Source organism: Leucopleurus acutus, assembly GCF_964270905.1.
Source record: "Leucopleurus acutus genome assembly, chromosome: 15".
Lineage (NCBI taxonomy): Eukaryota > Metazoa > Chordata > Mammalia > Artiodactyla > Delphinidae > Leucopleurus > Leucopleurus acutus.
In genome coordinates, this window is record NC_139157.1 from 19382642 (window position 1) to 19403159 (window position 20518).

General features: G+C 35.1%; 1 protein-coding gene across 4 annotated transcripts in view; it reads left to right on the plus strand.

Annotated features, from left to right (window-relative positions):
* SHPRH (SNF2 histone linker PHD RING helicase) overlaps positions 1-20166 on the plus strand; it is an 81208-nt gene extending 61042 nt beyond the window's left edge. For 3 of the 4 annotated variants that reach the window (XM_082855601.1, XM_082855600.1, XM_082855603.1), the window contains exons 26-30: positions 12551-12643; positions 13328-13414; positions 14194-14372; positions 16876-16956; positions 18250-20166. In XM_082855601.1, coding sequence (XP_082711727.1) covers positions 12551-12643; positions 13328-13414; positions 14194-14372; positions 16876-16956; positions 18250-18346 — 537 coding nt within the window. In that variant the 3' untranslated portion in view covers positions 18347-20166. Of the gene's footprint in view, positions 1-12550; positions 12644-13327; positions 13415-14193; positions 14373-16875; positions 16957-18249 lie in introns of those variants that run through there. The other variant, XM_082855602.1, reaches the window with a different exon arrangement.
* The last annotated feature ends 352 nt before the right edge of the window (positions 20167-20518 follow it).

Here is a 20518-nt window from a genome sequence, read left to right on the forward strand (position 1 = left end):
AGGAGATGTTTGGAGTAGAGTTGATGAATGAGGTACAGTATCGGAGGGGTTGATGATGAAGAGGGAGATTTTGTAGGTGACCCCTGGTTTCTGATGTGAAAAATCAAGTGGCTAAAAGTACAGTTAACTATATAAGGTACTTGGAAGAAGGGTACATTTAGATATACTATATTTGAAGTGCCGAAGACATCCACGTAGAACTTTCCAGCAAAGTGTTAATATGTGGAGCTGGAGAGAGAAAATTCAGAGACATTGGCATAAGTGATCTTTGAAGCCATGAAAGTGTATGAGCTGGCCTAAGGAAAGAAACATAAAATTTAGCTTCAGATCAGGTCCTGCAGCACTCCATAGCTTTTAAACAAAATGGAATAAAGGGAGAGGAACTGAGAAAGGAGACCAAGAAAGAGCAACTAGAGGCATAGGCAGTCCTGGAGAACATGCTGCCAACAGAGGCAATGGAAACTCGGCTTCAAGGAGGAGGTGGTTATCAGCTGTTTCCCTTGATGCTGAAGGTGGCTCAGCTACAAGATGGACTAATTTGGCTACTGAAGGTCATTGGAAAGGAGCCCTTTCAGTGGAAATGTATTAGCAAAAAGCAGATCGGGAGGGAATGAGAAGTGAACAGGAAATGAATAGGTCAAGAGAGAAAAATGCCCAACTACTTCATAAATTTAGCTGTGAAGTAGAAAAGTGAGTGTTGTAACCAGAAGGGGATATGAAGTGCAGAAAGGCTTTGTGTTTTTTTTGTTTTATTCTGTTTAATGTAAAAGATTCTTGAGCATGTTTAATCTTCAATAAAGAAGAGTAGATTGAAGATATAGGAGAGAAAAGGGATAATGCGTAATACAAGATTCTTGAAAAGACAGGAAGAGTGTTGATATGTAGAGAGAAAGTAGAGATCTCATTGAAATCGAATAACTAACAAATGTAGGTTGGGCTATTGCACAACCAAGCTATAAGGGTAGGGGTCCTTATCAGAGAATAGGAGATCTTTAATTATTATTATTATTGAAATATAGTTGATTTACGATGTTTTGTTGGTTTCAGGAGTACAGCACAGTTAATCAGTTATACATATACATATATCCACTTTTTTTTTTTTAGATTCTTTTCTCATATAGGTCATTACAGAGAATTGAGTAGAGTTCCCTGTGCTATAGATTAGGTCCTTATTAGTTATCTATTTTATATATAGTAGTGTGTATATGTCAGTCCCAATCTCCCAATTTATCCCTCCCCTCCCTTCCCACCCCCGGTAACCATAAGTTTGTTTGCTACATTCGTGATTCTGTTTCTGTTTTGTAAATAAGTTCATTTGTACCATTTTTTAGATTCCACATATAAGCGATATCATATGATATTTGTATTAGTTCTTTCCAGAGGGACAGGTTTTCGGTACTCCAGATGTGACTGTAGAAGTGGGTGACTCAAGTGAGGTGGAGGAGAAAAGGTGGTAGAAGCTGAACCAATGAGATCTGAATGTTGAATAGGTGGTCCAAGTGGACGGTATATAATGTCCAGAGTTAGTATACTTTAACCTATTCACCACACAAAGAACTGCTTTCCTTTTCAGTCCCCCCTGCCCTTTTCCTCCTACTCTTATAGTTTCTTTCTCCTTTTCCTTCCCATAAAGAGTCTTTTTTTAGCCTTCTCTTCTTCCCTTTTATCTTTTCCTCTGGCCTCAGGCATCCCAAGGGCCACAGATAGCATTCACGGCCTAAGCAGGACTGCTGACCCTTAGGTGAAAGCATTCATCACAGTATGGGGAACGAGCGTAAGAAAGAACTGCTGTGTCAGGCTTCATGCAGTAAGGTTTAGGAAGTGATTGCTCTGGCTACCAGTAAACAGCACAGCCTCTGTGAAACTGAGTCATTGAGCCCATCAAACCCAAACACCTGTTCATTTTATGGCAGCTTTCCTAGACACCCAGGAGAGAGATCAGGACAGTTACATTTGCTGTCCTGTTGGAACAGGGATATCTGTCAAATACTGTTTATTATGTTCTGACTTCTTCCTGTCTTTCATGGGTATTGATAAACACATGAATTGATTGAAGGATCTTGTAAAAAAATTAAAAGAATACAGAATCCACTAAAGTTAATTTCTCTTTTTGATGCATAAATATTTACATTTCCTTTTCATTAAATACATGACTGAATATTGTACTTACTACGCAAGCAAGTTTTATCACTTTTCCACATTCTCACATTGCTTCTTGCTACATTAACTTTTGTTTTCTGTCACCATTTCTGTCTGCCACTTCTGCCTTCTGCTGCCTGTCACATTTCTGCCACCTTCTCCTTAAAGCATGTACTTATCGTTTTCTCAGACTCTCACTGTACTCTGACCATCTAAAACTACCCCACTAAATGGTCACATCATCTGTCTTGGAGTTGAGGGATATAAAGATGACTCTATATGAATAATGAAGGCATTATTTTGAAATTTTATAAATATTAGTTCATACTATTCCTAAACTTAGGGGTTCTTTTTTATTGTTGGTTATCCAATCCCTGATTTTTATTAAACACTCCTGAGAATTAATTTTTCATTTCATTAAAGTTTTTATCTGAAATGTTTATTTTACTCTAAGCATTCATGTCAAGGCTCTCGGACATAGCAAACAGTGTAATATCATACATGGTGCTTAATCATATAGCTGATCTCAGACAAAAGACATTTGGAGAACATAAAAATAGAATTAAATAATATAAGACATTTTTTTCTCCTGGTATTTAACAATGTAAGGAATCCTATTGACTGACCATATAAATAAAATGAGTAAAATGTTCATTAGTGAATTAGTGGATGCATTTAAGTTAAAGACTCTATCTACCCTAACAGCAGTGTGACAGTATTCCTGAATGACCCTTGGAACCTACTGGGCATTTCACAAAGTAAACAAAATTCCCCCTGCAAGTTCTGACAGCTGCCAGGCATTTTAGAGGGTGAAGTAGGCCTCCTGGCAGAACATATGCCCCACGTGGCCTGTTCCCCGTGTCCTCAGTTTGGCTAGGTTTCATACAAAGCATTTTTGTCAGTGGAAACCGTGACCCCATAATGGACACGATTCTTATGTCATAAGTTTCTGTCCAGGAGAAAATACATGGGTATAGCCATAGCAAAGCCTTCCCACCTGTCCCACACACACCACAGTGCTTCATCTTCTCACACTTTTGAGTGTCTAATAATCAAGTGGTCTGCTTTTTAAAATAAAGAATTTTTTCAGGCTCCATTCCCATAAATTTTAACTCATTAGATCTCGGATCTGGTCCAGGAAACTACATTTTTAACAAGCAAATCTATTGCTAGTAGAGATGTTTTATACAGCCTTTTTGTAGAGGAAAAAAATACTGTATTTCTACATTAAAACTCTCAGAGAAACCTAGTAATACCATGGGTCATATTCTACTATGTGTAGAATCCTGTTGTTTCCTTTCTGTTTTTCTCTTTTCTTTTTCTTTTTTTTTTTTTCTTTTTGACTTTTTGTTCAGTTGATTCAAAGGTGACTTGTGAAGTCTGTCTTGTACTTTCTAAATACAATTACAATATCTGGGTGGAATAAAACTATAAAATTACGACTGAGTTTAAAATTGACAGAAAATAATTTGGTAAATATGCTTATCTAAATATTTTCATATGAGATATGTGATATTATCTTATAATACTAACTGGTAAATTAATATTATGTATAATATAATATTAATGTATAGTGTAATATTAATACATGGATATTAACTGGTAAATTTATAACACAGTTAAGTGTTTTTGTTAGAAAATGTCATGAATAAATATAATTGCAAAAAACCATTTCTATTCACCAGCCAAGTTAGCTCTTGAACTGTTAGTGAGTCTCATGTTGAAGTTAGCAATAGCTTGCAATAAATTGAACATACAGTAAAGACTTCTAAGATATAAACTATAAGTTATTTTTATGAACACTTTTACTGTGTGGAGTATAAACTCCATTAAAATGTGGAAAAGACATTATTCATGAGGTGAGGACTTTTGTTTCATTCGCTACTGTATCCCTAGTATCTAGAACAATGCCTGGCATGTAAGAGGTACTCAGTGGATGGATGGATGGATGGTTGGCTGGATGGATGGATGGACAAGTAAACCACTGATTAGTATTTACATATAATATCCCCAAAAACCTTTGGCTCCAAATAAAATTTTTAACTTTTTTGCAGTTGCTAACTTTATCTCTTTGAAATAATCATTAAAGTATTTTAAAGAACAGGATAATATTTTTGTGGCTAAGTGCACTTGTAAAATTTCCCACATAGGCTGTCTGGATGGAGTTTCCGTTGAACTTTATTCAAGTAACATGTGAAGAACCCAACCCAGGCATATGCTTGAAAAGTATTCCTACTTTTTACGATCAATCATACAAGCTGTGTAACTGCACTAAATTGTATCTGTCACTATCAACATGGATTTTTAGCGTGGTGAACACGTGCAGACAGAAATAAAACAATGCTAACTGATCTTACTCAGCAGGAACTACTATGGACAGCACAGGCAAATTGAAAGAGTTAGCTCTGCTTCAAAAGGAAAAGTCCAGAATAAAAGTAATGAAAGTCAGAAAGTACTAAGACAGGAAATGACTTCTTCTATACTAAACAATAGGAAACAGATCAAGTTACAAATCAGCAAGGAAACCTAAAGAAAAATCTATGATCTATCATACAACTGATTAGAGATCATAGTTCTTTTGGGGGGGGAGGCGGAGCTAAATTGTGTAAACTTGTCTTTTTTAAAGTGATGTTCTTCAGTTAAATGAATCTTCAAAAAAATCTCTAATCTCAGGATCTTTGATTCTTGTAGTAGGTTTAAAAGATTGCAAAAAGCCAATACAAGTAATAACTGGAAGATTTAAATGTTATCCCTGCTCTGTTTCAGATGTGATTGTCCCATTTCTGACAAGGCTGAAACTTCTTATCCGGGGCAGCTAGCACAGGTTAGGCATCCATTTGACCCTAGAGCAGTGAGAGGTACTGCAGGTACAATAGCATGCAGCACTAGGGTAATGGCATAATTCAGAACACCAGTTCACTTGTGATAAACACAGTCCCAATTGTATCACTAATGTAGTAAGCTTAAAAGGTCCCAGAATTACAAGCCTCCCACCCATTCCCCTAAAACCCTTATTCATCTGTAAGAAATCAGGGTAAACAAAAAGTGTAATATTATTTTTCAGTAGAAGTAATTTGCACAAAAGCATAAACATAAATTCAGAATAAAGCAAACGGCATACAGTGAAAAGTAATGTTCTCCATTCTTCCTTCTTTGCCTATTTCTATTGCCAGTTTCTATTTTTAGTTATGACTTTCAGTAATATACATAAATTTTGTTTCTTGAAGTACTAGCTGTAGACAGTATCTGCTAATAGTCCTCACGTCAAAATAGGAGGAAATTCGTGCATCTCTTCTTCCTTCATTCTTTCTTTTTCCTTCCACATTCTAATTTTTGTTATAGTATCATTTTTATATTATAACGTTTATACTGTCATGTTTTGTTATCTAATTGTAGATGTGACTTCCATATCTAAAAAAAATCAGTAAATGGTGTGTACAATATTATAATATAAATACTTTTCATTAGAGAACCAAGCAGAGTGATTGAAGTCATGCAGAAAGGAATGTAATCCTAATCCTCTCATTTAAACTTCGCTTTTCAAGGAAGAATCTTCTGAGTACCCCAGTGTAGTAGAAGTTCTGATTTTTTTAGCTAGCTTCCTCCATTTCTGTGTCAGCCTTATCTGGCACCATTATTCATGTAATCCTCATTCTACAATTCTTTTTTCGCTGTGATCTGCTGCATCAAGAAATTTTAACATGATAAGCATGTGAACGGAAAATCAGAGTTACACTTCTGAAAATGACTTCATTCTGCCTCCACTTTAGAGTCATAAGTGACTGGCAACCCCCATACTGTAAGACATTATTTGACATGTTTTATGTATATTAGTGTGTATGTATGGAATATATATAATATATAAACATATATACTAATATATCATATATTAATATATTATAAAGATACATTAAAGATAATATATAAATATATAGTATCTATAAAATCCCTAAAGATTTAGTCTGCCTATTGACATAAAGTAGCCTATAAACATGAATATTCTCTCTGATGTTTGATGAAAAATAAGACTCAGTACATTCATCGTCTCCATTGTGTTGACTTTTTTCTGATGTTCTTCAGAACACAGTGGCCACTTTAGCCCTTAATTCTGCCATTGGAGCTGAGCATGACCATGAGAATCCATATATATTACAAAGAAAAAGGAGTGGGAGAGCAATGTGGACAGATTAGACAAACAGAGAAAATAAAAGGGGCCAAAGGAAGAAGGACTAGATTGGTGAAGAAGCAATATAATGGGTAACAAACCGTTGGTTCAGTCATGGATTGCCAAGCCCTGCTTCAGAGTTCCCAGTTTTCAACAATAACTTTCCAGTCATAGAGAGCACTATTTTTCTTTTATTTATATACATCAAGTAGAAGTAGTGCTTTGCTGCTACCGTTGGGAAGCATCATAACTGTTCTCCTTCCTTTCCTTCCTTCCCTAAATAAGGAGTCTCAACAGAGAAAATAGATGTGAAGGGAATAGGGTGAAGCCAGCTACAGTATGTCTTCTATGCTATACTCATGGATTTTTCCTGTTGTTCCCTCCTCTTTCCCCAATAACAAGACTTCAGAGAAAAAAGCAGTACCTCACTCTAAGATGCATTGGTAAAATATTTAGACCTATTTTGGAGGAGAGGGGTTGATCAGAGTCTAAATCAAATACTACTTGATTGCTTCATTAGAATTCTTCATCTCCTGAGTATACAATAGAAACAAAACTGAATTTTCCATCCTTTTAACACATTTAACAGCTTTTAACTCAAAGTTTAGGTTCTCAGATTTTAACAAGAGCCTGGAAATGTGTAGCTGCTTATTCCAATGAAGTTTAACTCTATGATAAAAATAAGTTAGTTGCACCTATTTAGCACAGATAAGAGGCTACGAGACATTTCTGATTTCTAGTTATGCTATTAGACAACCTCTAGGCCAGATTTCATGAGAAATTCTTTGTTGGCCTTTATTGCTAATGGAACTCTACTGATTTTTCATTGCCTTGACTGCCTGAATGGTCTGGAGCTTTTAACTTTGTACTTAATTTTCCAGAAAGGGAAAGACCTATATATGTAGCTTTGAGATCTAGTTTGGTTTTGTTCATTAAATTACAAGCAAGGGAGCAAAGATCTTCATAAAGAACATTTTGTAAGATTCTTTTGTTGTAAAGAAGGAAAATTCCATCCTTTTCCGTCAGTGTTAAGTGTTATAATGCTCTTGGCTACTTACCTCATGAGAGGAGGATCAGGAGAGGCACTAACTTGATCTGAGTGGTAGCACTTTATATGTCTCCTTTCATAGTTCCCTAGTTGGCCTTAGAGAGAACTAGTGCCTCAGAGAGAACAGCCACAAAGATACAGTCAGGGGCGGGCAGAGGACAGATGATGGGTCTTCATTCCAAAGCTGGGCCTTGGTCTTTGATGTTTCAGAAACATGAAGAAAAACCAAGCATTAATCATAGAGTAGGGTTGGTAGATATACATGTGGAAAAACTGAAGAGACTACCAAGAAAGGATAGAAATGAGGAAAGGGACAGGAACTTCAGAAGAGGGCAGAGCTGCTTATAATTAAATCCAACTCTGTCAGCCTAATATATTATGAAATGATCTAGCAGTTTTGGGGGATTTCTCTTCCGTGCACCCCCCCTCCCTAATTCCAGCCTAACTTTGCATCTGTGTGTTTGCTGATAGAGCTAAAACATAAACTGGGTTGGATTAAGGCTGCCAGTGTACCTGTCTTGAGAATATTCATACTCTGTTAACACCTTGCACAGGGATGGATTGATATCTCTGTTTTCCTCATCCATATCTCTTTTGCTTTTTCTGTGATCCTCTCCTATATAGATATAACCCATCTCCTTCCTGTTTTAATCTTTTTAACAAAGTGAATATTTCTTTTCTGTAGCAGTGACCACATTGAGTAGTCATCTCAGAAACTGACAGATCTGAGCCAAAGTTCATTTATGTATTTGAGATAGAAAGAAACATTAAAAGGAACAGTAGAATGTGCATAATGCTTATTAAGATGGTATAATAAAGCATTCACTTAAGTCGCTTCCAGGCCAGCCCAGCAGTATAAAACCATCCTTTGCTTTTCTCCATATTCTGTAACATGCATTGGACTGTGTGTATTTGAGAATAAGGGAGTATCTTTTCATCATTGTATATTCAGTGCCTAGTGTAGTTCTTGTCATTTATGTGCACAGAAAGTTTTTGTTGAATGATTTGAATAATCCATCGTGAACTCACCTGAAATGCTAGAGGGTTTGATCCCTTTGATCCCTTTTATTACTCTGCTCTTAGACCAACTGTGGTCTTTTCAGTATTATTTGGGGACTTTTGCTTTTCACTTGGAAGTGTAAAAACACAAGCAGAAGAGAGAAAAAAAGTTAAGAATAAAGGCCTAATGTGGTAGGTACCTCTGATTCTAAAGATTGGAAATAAAAGTCCACAGGGTTTGCTGACTTTATTAACCTCTCCTATCACTGCTGGTAGGTAGGGAAAAAATGAGTGTTGATAGACCAGAATGAGATAGCACCCCCCTCCAACTGGTAGCTTCTTTTTAGACCAGTTCCAGTGATTTCATTACACAGTACTAATCCAAAAACCGCCTCAGGTCTGCTTTGTGTTAGATTAAATCTGCTCGTCTTTCAAGCCTGCTCTTGTCTGAGTCTCTGTAGCTTTTGTAATTTTATAATCTCAATTATAAAAGAGATTAATTGCAAGATTTGATTTGCCTGTTGTTAATCATTCTGAATGACCAAAAAAATATGTTGAGAGTTTTTAATTGTATTCTAACCCGCTTTTATTTTTATTTTGTTTATTCATTGTTTTACTCAGGTATGTTTGGGATTGAGAAGCCTAAACATACATATTAAAAATTTTTACATTAAGTAAACTGGTTGAGTATATACTGTTTACAAAGGACCGTGCTAGGCTCTAGGTGATATAAAAGTAAATGCCATTTGGTCCTTGTTTTCAAACAAATATCAACTGATAAATGACAGGAATATACTGTACTCTGAGATATGATATAACATCATATGAAATCATACTAGATAGAATCATGGCAGGGCAATTAATTGAGGAAAAAGCTATTCTTCTCTAAATAAAATCTCTCATCTTTCCCTTATGAAAGACAAATTTAAATGTCAAACAAACACAGAAAAGTCTAATAAAGTAGTAAAGTCAAAGAATACTTAGTTTTGGGCTTCCCTGGTGGCACGGTAGTTGAGAATCTGCCTGCCAATGCAGGGGACACGGGTTCGAGCCCTGGTCCGGGAAGATCCCACATGATGCAGAGCAACGAAGAGTAGCCCCCGGCTTGCTGCAACTATAGAAAGCCAGCACACAGCAAGGAAGACCCAAAGCAGCCAAAAATAAATGAATAAATAAATAAATAAATTTTAAAAAAAAAGAATACTTAGTTTTTAAATCAACATATCATTCATCAAGCATTTGTGAGTTACCAAAGCTAATATAATATAGCACTTTTGCTTACATTACCGCATTTAATACAATTAAATGTGAACTACATATAGGAAGTTAGGAAAATATTTACAACATAAATTTAACATGTACAGTATATGAGAGGTCCTACAAACCAGTTTTTCTTTAACTTTTGACCAACAGTTCCACATTATATGCCTTTCCAACAAAAATATGTACACAGGTACCCAAGGGTATAAGTATAAGCATAGTCACTGAAGTATTGTTTGTAAGAACAAAAAAGAATGAAATCAACCTAAATATATATTAATAAACAAATATTTAATAAATTGTTGTATCCTAAATATTGTGCAGCCATTGAGGTGAGGTATATATAAAGGTCCTACATGGTTAAGATTGCCAAGATACAATGTTAAATATAAAGGCCGTGTTATAAAACACATTTAAAAATATTTGTGGGGTGTGTGTGCATTTTTATAGAGGCTTCTAAAATGCACAAGAAGGTCTAACAGAATAAATGCCAAATTCTTAGTGGTGTTTAGAGAGAGTAAGGCATAAAATAATAGACTTAAATTTTTTAATCCTAAACTTCTATTAACTTAGTTGTCCAATGAACATACATTGCTTTTTTGTAATTTTTAGTAAGTTATCCAAGGACTTTCCTGGCAGTCCAGTGGTTAAGACTCCGTGCTTCCACTGCAGGGGGCACGGGTTGGATGAGTTGGATCCCTGGTCAGGGAACTAAGATCCCACATGCCGTGTGGGCGGCCAAAAAAGAAGTTATCCAAAAAGTGTTTGTGCTGTATGTAGCAAATAGGACAGAAACCAGATCCTTATTTAACTTCTATTCAGTTTTTCTCCTACATTGTACTGCCTTTCTTTTTAGAAAGATCAGTAATGCTTTTTAGATTGGTAATCCTTCACTGTCTAGGGCATTAACTTTTCATTTAGCAACATATCATGAATTTTTATTAAAATAGACTCACAAAGGCAGTGTATTTTCAACACAGCATCTTGTAACTTGAAGCAACATTTGTAATGATAATTTATGATAATTTAAATGTCTTCAAGTAGTCTAAAATGTGAAATCTTTGGGAGAAACTGCTTTAACACATTGGTCTAACATAAGGATTATGCATTTTGGCTTTGTTTTCAAAAATTGTGTAAGGCATGCTTGCTCAAACCAAGGAACACAGATATATACGAGCCACCCTCTTCTTTCTTCAGTTTTCTCATTCTCAATAGCCACTTTCTGTCCATCTGGAAGAAAAGGGTATTAAGGCCATCTCACTCCCCATGTAGCTTTCTGCCAAGCAGAGCTTTGGATTTCCAGACTTCCTTATTGTTCTTCTTTCATAGTAGGAAGTAACTGGACTGGGACCAAATGATTCAGAATTGTAGCATTTGGAAGGGATCACTGAGAGCTACCACTGAATTGGCCAAATTTTGATAAAAGAGAATATTCTAGTCTTTTCCTTCTTAGAGTTAGTACTCCGGCTTGGAATGTTGCTTATAAAAGACTATTCTGTTTTCTTTTGAAATTCTTGTAAGAAGCAGCTTAATTGATAGAAGCATTCATAGTTATCCTGGTATTTCACTTGAAGATATCTTTGAAAATGAAACCTTGCAAGGAACATGGAAGTTTCTGTCTAAACTACTAAATGATCACATTATGCTAATTTCCTGTTTTCTCTTATTTGAGATAATTTTGCTCTTATTTAAGATAATTTTTAGATTGAAGTAGGTCCCTTATACTTTTTAACCTTGCAAGTATAATTGAAAGTCTGCATATCCAGAGAAATAAATGTAGATCCAGGATTTTAATACGAGAATTTTTTAATTTCTCCCATAATTCTTTGTTGGTAACTTTAAAATTAGTAAAGCCTTCTTCCTTGTTTTGTTTATATTTCTACCTTTGAGTGTCTCTTTGTGTAAAAGTAGTAAGGGGGTGTGATTTGAGGAGAAGAGTAGTATGGGAATATTTTTACTTCTTTTTGGTTAGATCTGCCCCCCTTGTAGGATAATCTCTGTCATTGCTGTGCTCATACTTAATGTCTCTGAAAGATAGTAAGTTATTGGGTATCTACTGTTTGCCAACTATTGGGCCAAGCGCTTTGTATTCGTTTTCTCATTTAACCATCACAGCAGCCTTTGGAAATAGATGTAATTATCATCCCTGCTTGACAGATAAGAAAACTAAGGCTTAGGAAAGTTGGAATCTATATAGCTAAGGAGTTGCAGTACTGGCAGTTGAATTTCGATTTATCTCACTCAAAATCTCATGCCCTTGATCTCCCTGTCATACCATCTCCCAGAGCATTCCAGGAGGAAGACTTTCTCAATGAAGGCTACAAAAGCACTTGCCTTATTTCTTCATTTTCTTATTTCTTCACTTTTTCTCATTTTCATACTCTTATCCTGGAAATGGTCATGGAAAAATACAAAAAGCACTCTTTCAGTGTTTATCTAGCTTTGTATAAATCTGCTTCCGTCCAAGTGGATGTCATTTGTACCTCTGTCATTGTAGTGCCCTTGTAAGAAAGGATTCTTTGTAGGTTAGATTCTTTACTATTTGCTTACTTTGGAGTTTTGATTCATTATATTCTGAACATTTTCAATGCCATAATATCTGAAATGAAGAGTGTTTTTAATATAAATTCTGCTTATCTAAAGTAACAAAATTTTGTAACTACAAAACCCAGCCACTTAACTAAAAAATCTTATCTTAGGGTCATATCACTGTATGACTTTCTGGTGTGCGTTTTTATATTTGATTCTCTCAGGGTGTAAATCCGTATCTTGTACAGTTTGAGGCTAAAGAAAATTTCCAGCAGATACAAAATGAAAAAGGATGAACACATACGTTCCTATCATATAGTTTGGATAATAAGTGTTTTATGTTAGTTTTCCATTCCACTGTTAACTGGATTTTATTTGGTAATAATGTGTTTTCTTCTTTGTGTTCAAAGGGCAGCCATTCTACAAAAGTGGAAGCTGTGGTCAGAACTCTGATGAGAATCCAGCTGAGAGATCCAGGGGCTAAAGCACTTGTTTTCTCAACGGTACAATCAACATTTTCATCCTCATTGTTAACTCGGAGTGGCTTTCTGTTTCAAATCAGTTTTTATCTGAGAAATAATTGTTAATGTTTGCCAAAATGTAATTGAGATTTAGAATTACTGATAGATTTCTCCATGTTAGATTTTTTTTCTCCGTCCATTGGATAGAATTATTTTTAGAGAAATTTGATGATGCTTCACAAGGCAATTCCTATAGCTACATTTCATTTTTTATATTAATCTTACTTAGGGATTTTCTTATATTATTTTTAAATTGGAATCTCTAACCTTGAAAGTCATTTCATGGATGAACTTGGTTAAGGCAAAGAAAATTAAAATAACCTATTGAATAAAAGGTATTGAGTAAAACTTCTAGTTTTCATTTTTGGGAGATAACTAACCACATCCATTAAGCACTCTGTAATTTGTTTTCTGTTGTTTATGTTTATCATAATTCATTTACTGAAGACGCTCATTTTTTTTTACCCTATCTTTAACCAGCATTTGATACAAAAAAATCTTTCAGGATAGAACAAAATATATTAATGGTATTATACTTGAAGATTTTGCTTTTGTTTACTTAATTCTGAGGTATAAAGGATATTTTGGTTTAGTCACTTTTCAAATTTTTGTTATATGAAAGCTGTTTGTAAATATTTATTTTCCTATTATTTTATGTGTTCTTAGTGGCAAGATGTATTAGACATTATTTCAAAAGCTCTCACTGATAACAACATGGAATTTGCACAGATCAGTCGTGTTAAGACATTTCAGGTATGTCAAAAGACTTTACTTATGTTTTTTTGGAGCGGATTCAGTTGCAAATTGAAACTGCTCTTAACTAGCTTACTTGCATTTATTGTCTTGTGTCGTATAAACCACAAAAACATGGTTTGAGTTCTTGATTAACTATAAAATTAACATTTAAAGGCAAAGTAAAGAAATTGCATTTATTTTCCATCTATTCAGTTATACCCATAGCAAACCATATTTAAAGATCTTCTGATTTGAGGTCTGTTTCTTTAATATAGGAAGAGATGGCCTATGACGCACCTTTTGAATGGACAGAGGCCTCATTGCCCCTGGGATTAAGCTCTAAAGTCACTGCATTAGGCAAACTGCGTATGGTTAAACTATGCTTACATCACACTCAGCACAATGACAGGTGCACACCTAAGTGACAAACACCAAAAAAACCACCAAGAGTAACTTTAGTAGATTCATGTCTCTTACCTCACACTCATTCTTGCATTCTTTCTCTCACTTTTTTTCCTCTAAGCTCATATAGTTTAATTTGCATACATCACATACATGTATCTTGTGATTCCATTATGTATCATGAAGAACAAGAGAGGTTATGTGACACTTTTTTTCATAAAGTCAAGCTATAAGTTTATGTTTTCTAAAATTGGTAATTTTACATTTAATTTTCTTAGTCACTACATTTCACAATGACCTGGGTACCGTTAGGCATTTTAACATGAGCTACCTATAATATACTGCTCTTATTTTTAACTATCCAGCTAAAATTTAAACATACCTTTCTTTTTTAGGAGAACCTTTCAGCATTTAAACATGATCCCCAAATCAATATTTTGCTGCTGCCCCTGCACACAGGTTCTAATGGATTAACTATCATCGAAGCAACTCATGTTCTCTTGGTGGAGCCCATATTGAACCCTGCCCATGAGCTTCAGGCCATAGGAAGGGTGCACCGGATTGGACAAACAAAGTAAGGGCTAAAGTTAACATCAGTAATATTTGCTCCGGTTTCTAAGATACAGATCAGCATTTAAACTCTTCATTTATGTTCATCATAACCTATTCATTTTTAGTTACTTCCTTATGTATTAAATTTTCAAGTGTTATTAGATGACCAGAAGACATTTTGAGATTTGCAACCCTCCCTCCTCCAAGCAGCAAACCCCCAAATTCTCCCAGATTTTTGTCTCCTCCTTTAGAAACTACCCTGATCATTTCATCAAAACAGCTTCTTAAAATACTTAAGACAACTACTAAGTTGAAGGCATGTATCATAACTTTGAGAAGAAATGACTTTTGATTGGCTAAAGTAGCCTGTATTTAAAAGAAGGTATATTTCGTACATGAGTGAAAACAAACAGCTCTTTTATAAATTCTTCCCCTTAGGAAAATACAGCCTTCCAGGTCCACTCTAAGAGACAATTCATTTAGTTTAAGGCGCAGAGTAATCCTAATAGTAGATATTATGTAGTATGTACTACTTTTATTCAAATGTCAGAATGGACAATTATCCTTTATAAGGTCTCTCAGATGTATTACCTCCTGGATGTTAGATGCTTTGAATTTTTTTTTTAAATGCATCCATACTAAGCACTCATGAAATCAATATTGATTGAATACTTACCATATGTCAGGTGTTATGCTAGATCCTGAAGATGCAGATTGCATAAGACATCATTTGTTTCCCCAAGGAGATCACTATGTGGTACAGGAAACATCATTTAACATATTATAGTAGAGTGTGAGAAAATATAATAGAAGTACTGTGGTAACCAAAGAAGGGAGTGATCTCTTGTGCCCTAGAGAGTCAGGAAAGGCTTCATTAGATTGACTCTTAAAGGAATAATTATTCCAAAGTTGGGCTAGAAAAGCGTGCTCACACAGCCAGAGTTGCCTGTGCAGAAACACAGAGGAAATAAATAACATGATATTTCTAGGGACCCTAAGAAGTGAAATTGCTGGAGTATAAAGTATGTGGAGAGGAGTGGCAGGAGGCGAGGTCTTGTATGCCGTCCTCAGAAACGTGGCCTGCTTTGTAAGCAGTGGCTGGGAGAGCAAATGATGACTTTTAACCTCAAGCAAGAAAGAAACGTGTTCGTCAGGCAAAATATGGCAAAATAATATAATTGTAATAAATGCAAGCTTGTTCTAAATTACTACCAAGTAGCATTTGAAACGTACTTCTGTCTTATTGGGTTATTGCTTTTTGTTTGGTTTGGGTTTTGGGCGGTGGAGTGGGGGGAGCAGGGCGTTGGTTTTTTTGCTTTTTGGTTTTGTGTTATATCTTTAAACATTGAGTTCTTATCATTATCTTCTAAAGCATACAGTGGACTTCATCCCAGATGTAACGCCACAAGTCTAAAAAGGCCACTCAACACTGTTTTACAATCCTACTATGCTTCCCTAGTAAATAGATTTTTCTATTTTCTGAGGAGACTCTCTTAAGTCTCCTATATCTTCCTCCTCCCCTTTGAGGATGATCTTGCCTCATTCAGAGAAAACAGATACAGTCAGATTAGAAGTGCCTCATCTTTCCATCACCAGCTTGAACAGTCTACCTACATCAATACCCACATAGTTCATTCAGTAAGATTTTATTGAGCTCCTCCTGTGTGCCAAGCACTGTTCTAAGTACTTGAGATGCCCTCACAGGGCTTAAACTCTAGTTGTAGGGGGTTGGTAGAGAGACAAATGGTAAACAATAAACATAATAAGTGAAATATATACTATGCTAGGAGCAAGGAAAAGAGGATTAAGAGTGCAGGTGGCTGGGCAGGAAGGCATGGAGGTTCTTATGAAGAAGGTAACAGCCGAACAAAGAAATGTGAAATGAGATAAAAAAGAAAGTCATGCAGATACCTGCCATCTCTGCCTCCGCTTTCTGCCTAAAAGTCCGTCCTCCACACAGCAGCCAAAAGGACTTCTAAAGTATAACCAAGAATAATTCAAATCATGCATTAAACCCACTGATGGCAAGAATCCAAATTTTTGCCATGTCCTACGAGACCCTATGTGATTTGACCTCCCTGCCCTTGGTTTACAATATGCTGTGGCCATGCTAGCCGCCTTTCTGCCCCTCAGACATTTTAAGCTTGTGCCAAGCACGTTCTCTTCCCAGGACTTTGCATTTATTTGCTGCTGCTTCTACCTGGAAACCCCTTCCACTCCTCCTTTTCTTACTAGCTGTCTCATCCCCATCAGTCATGCTTCAAGTCAAGTGTCACCCTCCTCATGTCATTGTCTGCACCTGAAAATATCTTATTTTGTGTGTCTCCCCTCAATAGATACTTGTTCACTCAGATTAAATCATTTGTTGTATTCACTGTTGACCATTGCCCCCGCCAGCACCTGGTTTAGTCCCTGCCACGGTAGATACCAACTGACTGACGAATATAACATATAATATATGAAGTTTGTTTGTTCTAATTTGTTTTAAGGTGTTTTTAAACTTATAATTGTTATGTACCTTCTAGACCCACTATTGTACACAGATTCTTAATTAAAGCAACAATAGAAGAAAGAATGCAAGCAATGCTGAAAACCGCGGAGAGGAGGTACGTAACAGTTTACTTCAAGTGGACAGGAGAAGTTTTCCTGTTCATAAAAGGTTGTATAGGTGTGTAGAACTTCTTCACCTAGTTGACCACATAGTCAACCAAAAGATATAAGTGCAAATACTTTTTAAAAGCATGGTATGGCATTTTACCTCTCCAAAATTTCCCAGTTAGTACTTTGGGCATTCTATATTTGACTTAGTTTATTAATAGGGATTGTAATATATAAAAATATTTAAACTGTCCTACTATTAAAGAAACTTCAGTTCAGAGCTAGTATACTTTAAATCACCCATGTGTATTGGGGCGGGGGGTGGAGAGAGGAACTATCGTACATTTCTTTGCCACTGGATTACTTTTTAAATGAAATCTATCTTTATGTCCAACCTAAAAGCTTTAGTCTGATAGCTGTAACATGAAATTTAGAGTGCTGCTTGATACATCACACTGGTTAGTCACATGCAAGTAGAAAGGTCTGGACTTAAAACTAGGCCGGTAATTGTGGCATTAATTTCAAAGGCAGAACAGAAGCAGAGAGACCAGAACAGCCTTAATTTTGAAAACTTAAGTTTGGAATCATAAAACTTCCTAACATTTATTTCCTAATTAATTTTCTTTAAAGTCATTTTGAAACATAAACTAATACCTAACTGAATCCTTGTGAGATAGGTATGATTGGAAGATACACTCAGAAGAGATGATTGCCTTAGAAGGGATTGTTTCCACAGAGGTACTTTGCATAGCAAAGAAGCCATTGGAAACCAGAAATTCTCTTTCATTGGTGGTCTGGGAAAGAAAGGCTACTACAAGAGCTTTTTGCCTCAAGCATGAAGGCTTTTTGTTAGTGGTGTTTCCATATGTCACAGAATTCAGTGCTTATATATAAGCTGCCTCAATAAAACAGCAATTAAAAGAGCTGTTGAATTTTTCTTGAAACAAATTAACTTCGGATACTAAGAAGGTAAGTTGTAAGGTGAGAGCTTTAGTACTAGCTGGCAGGGGTTTTGTTTCTTTGTTTTATTAATTGTGCAGAGAAAGACATTTTATGACCAAGTTTGAAAATGGTATATAGAAATCTTCACTAATTTTAAGAAGTTGTAATAATGATCCCATTGCCTACTTTCTTCCAGGAGTTTCCTATAACTCAATTACAAAAACTTAGAACAAATATGTTCTTATATAAGAATATAATATTATGTACTATTATGTCTTATATTATTATTATAAAGACAAATAGAATAATTTATTCCTTGGGGTTTCTTTCTGATTCTGCTCACTTGCAAAATCCTGCAGTCACACAAGCCCATCAGCGAAACATTCCGAGGCCTCTGTCTTGACCGTGGCTGATCTGGCAGACCTATTTACCAAAGAAACTGAAGACCTTGAATGAAGTACACTTGATTCAGTCCACAGACTTTAATGTGTTTTAAATTTTTTGTAGTTTAAAGAATAAAGTTATAAGTTAAACAATCCAGTAAATGTCAGTAAACAGTGTTCTTAGTTGAATGAATTTATTTCTTTTTCAGTTGTACAGTGTCCTAATAGTTATTGAGTCCTTTCCAATATACTGTTTCCACAGTAGCTATAAAGATTTTTAATTTTACACTCCCAATAAAATGTTTGTTTTTGTTCCAAAGAGTACCTCTATCTGAGGGAATTAAGAGAGGTAATGTGTACTTTTCTTTTGGTAAGATCAGTCTTAAAAAGAGTTAGAATAACAGAGTAAGTCAACTAGTCTCGTTGTACATGACCTGGTATACTCTACCAACTAGATCTCATCTTTGAAAGAGCCTTCAGTATCTTTAGCACATGATTCACCAATATCTTATTAGTGATATTTTTAAAAGATGGTGAATTATGTTAGCTCCTAATTCTTTGAGTAGATGTAGACTGTAACTCCATAAATAGTAACTTTAGAGTAATGCAACTCCTAACAACAAGTTAATATTAGGCAATTATTTCTTTTCTCTGTATCTTGCCACTAAAAATCAAAACACTGCACACTTTAAGTATTTCTATTCTATGTTAAGTATTATCAGTGTAAGCAGTTAACCTTAGCCTTTCTAAGTGTATTAATGTTTACTTTCCTTAAAATTATCTAAACTGCTTTCTCTACTTTTAATTTGTCTTATTGAGTTTTTACGTGTTTTAAGATTGATGTATCTGTAAATATTGCAATGTTTATCATTTCAATTCTTATCATTATAATATGGCAGGTGTTTTTTTAATCGTTATTATACTAATGTCCTGGGTTCTTTTCCTTTCCCATGTTCTCGTGTAACTAGACTTTTAATCATTAATATCTAAATTTATGATAGGATTTGTTATTTCATTCCACTAGTACTTTCCTCAAGGACTAGTATTTGATCTTTGGAGCAAGAGAATGTCATATTCACATAAGCAAATAATTGCAAGTGATAATAACCTAGTGTTTCTTCTTCTGTGAAGAATTAATGGACTTTGAAATTGCTAAATAAGGAGTAGCTTGTTGTATCCTAGCCGTTTGATGTAATACAGATGTTCTTGATTTGTTTTGTTTGAGCCTTCAGAGTTTTAAATGACCCTCAGGACTCATTAGCTCCTACTTAGTTGCCCAGAAAACTGTAATAGAAATATACCCTGGATCACATTTGTCCGAGAGGCTTTGGTGCTTAGTTAAGGTGCATTTTCTTATTCTGGTTTATAGGGTGACATAATTCAACTGAAGAAAACACACACACATTTTTGGTGCTTATTTTCTTCAGTTGAAGGAAGATATGCATTGATTCTTTTATATGAAATATTAAACAGAACTATTATTTTTGTAGCTCTTTACATGTTATAAAGAGCTTTCCTATACATTCACGTGCTTAATTTGCCCAACAGTCCTGTGAAGTTGATATAATTAATATCATTCCTGTTTGAAAGGTAGAGAACTGAGATTCAGAAATATTGAGAAATGTGCCTATGACACACAGCAAGTAAACAGTGGAGCCAAGGTCCCCTGACTGCAAATCTCATGTTCTTTCTCTAAATCATATACCTTGTTGAGATTCAGAAGGCCCATGGTTATAATTTAATGATGAACATATTTCAGTATTTCTTTTTGTTTGTTTCCTAGTATTCCTTTCTGCGCTACAGTTTTAGGGAAAACAATTTGATATGCTTTAATTTTGTAAAAAAAAAGAAATATAAATATATAAATATACCTATCTGTATTAGAGAAAACCTGCTCTTATTTATTTCTGTAAAATATTATCAATTAAATAAATATTTTAGTGTAAATTGAAATTTGGGGATTTATTTAATTTCTGATCCATAGAACATACTGCGTGGTTTTGGGGGTTTTGTTTTGTTTTTTTTTTTTGGGGGGGGTTGTTTTTTGTTTGTTTTGGTCTCTCGACAAAAGGTGTCAAAATTGTTTATACCACAGAATCCTATATTTTATAGACATTTATTATTTCTTCAAAACTGTTGTGACACTTCTCCCAAATGATTGTTCAGAACAAATTCAGATCTCGTCCCCACATCTTGGCTGCAAGCAAAGGACTTCTTTGTTTCCTCCTTCCATCATTTTATATTC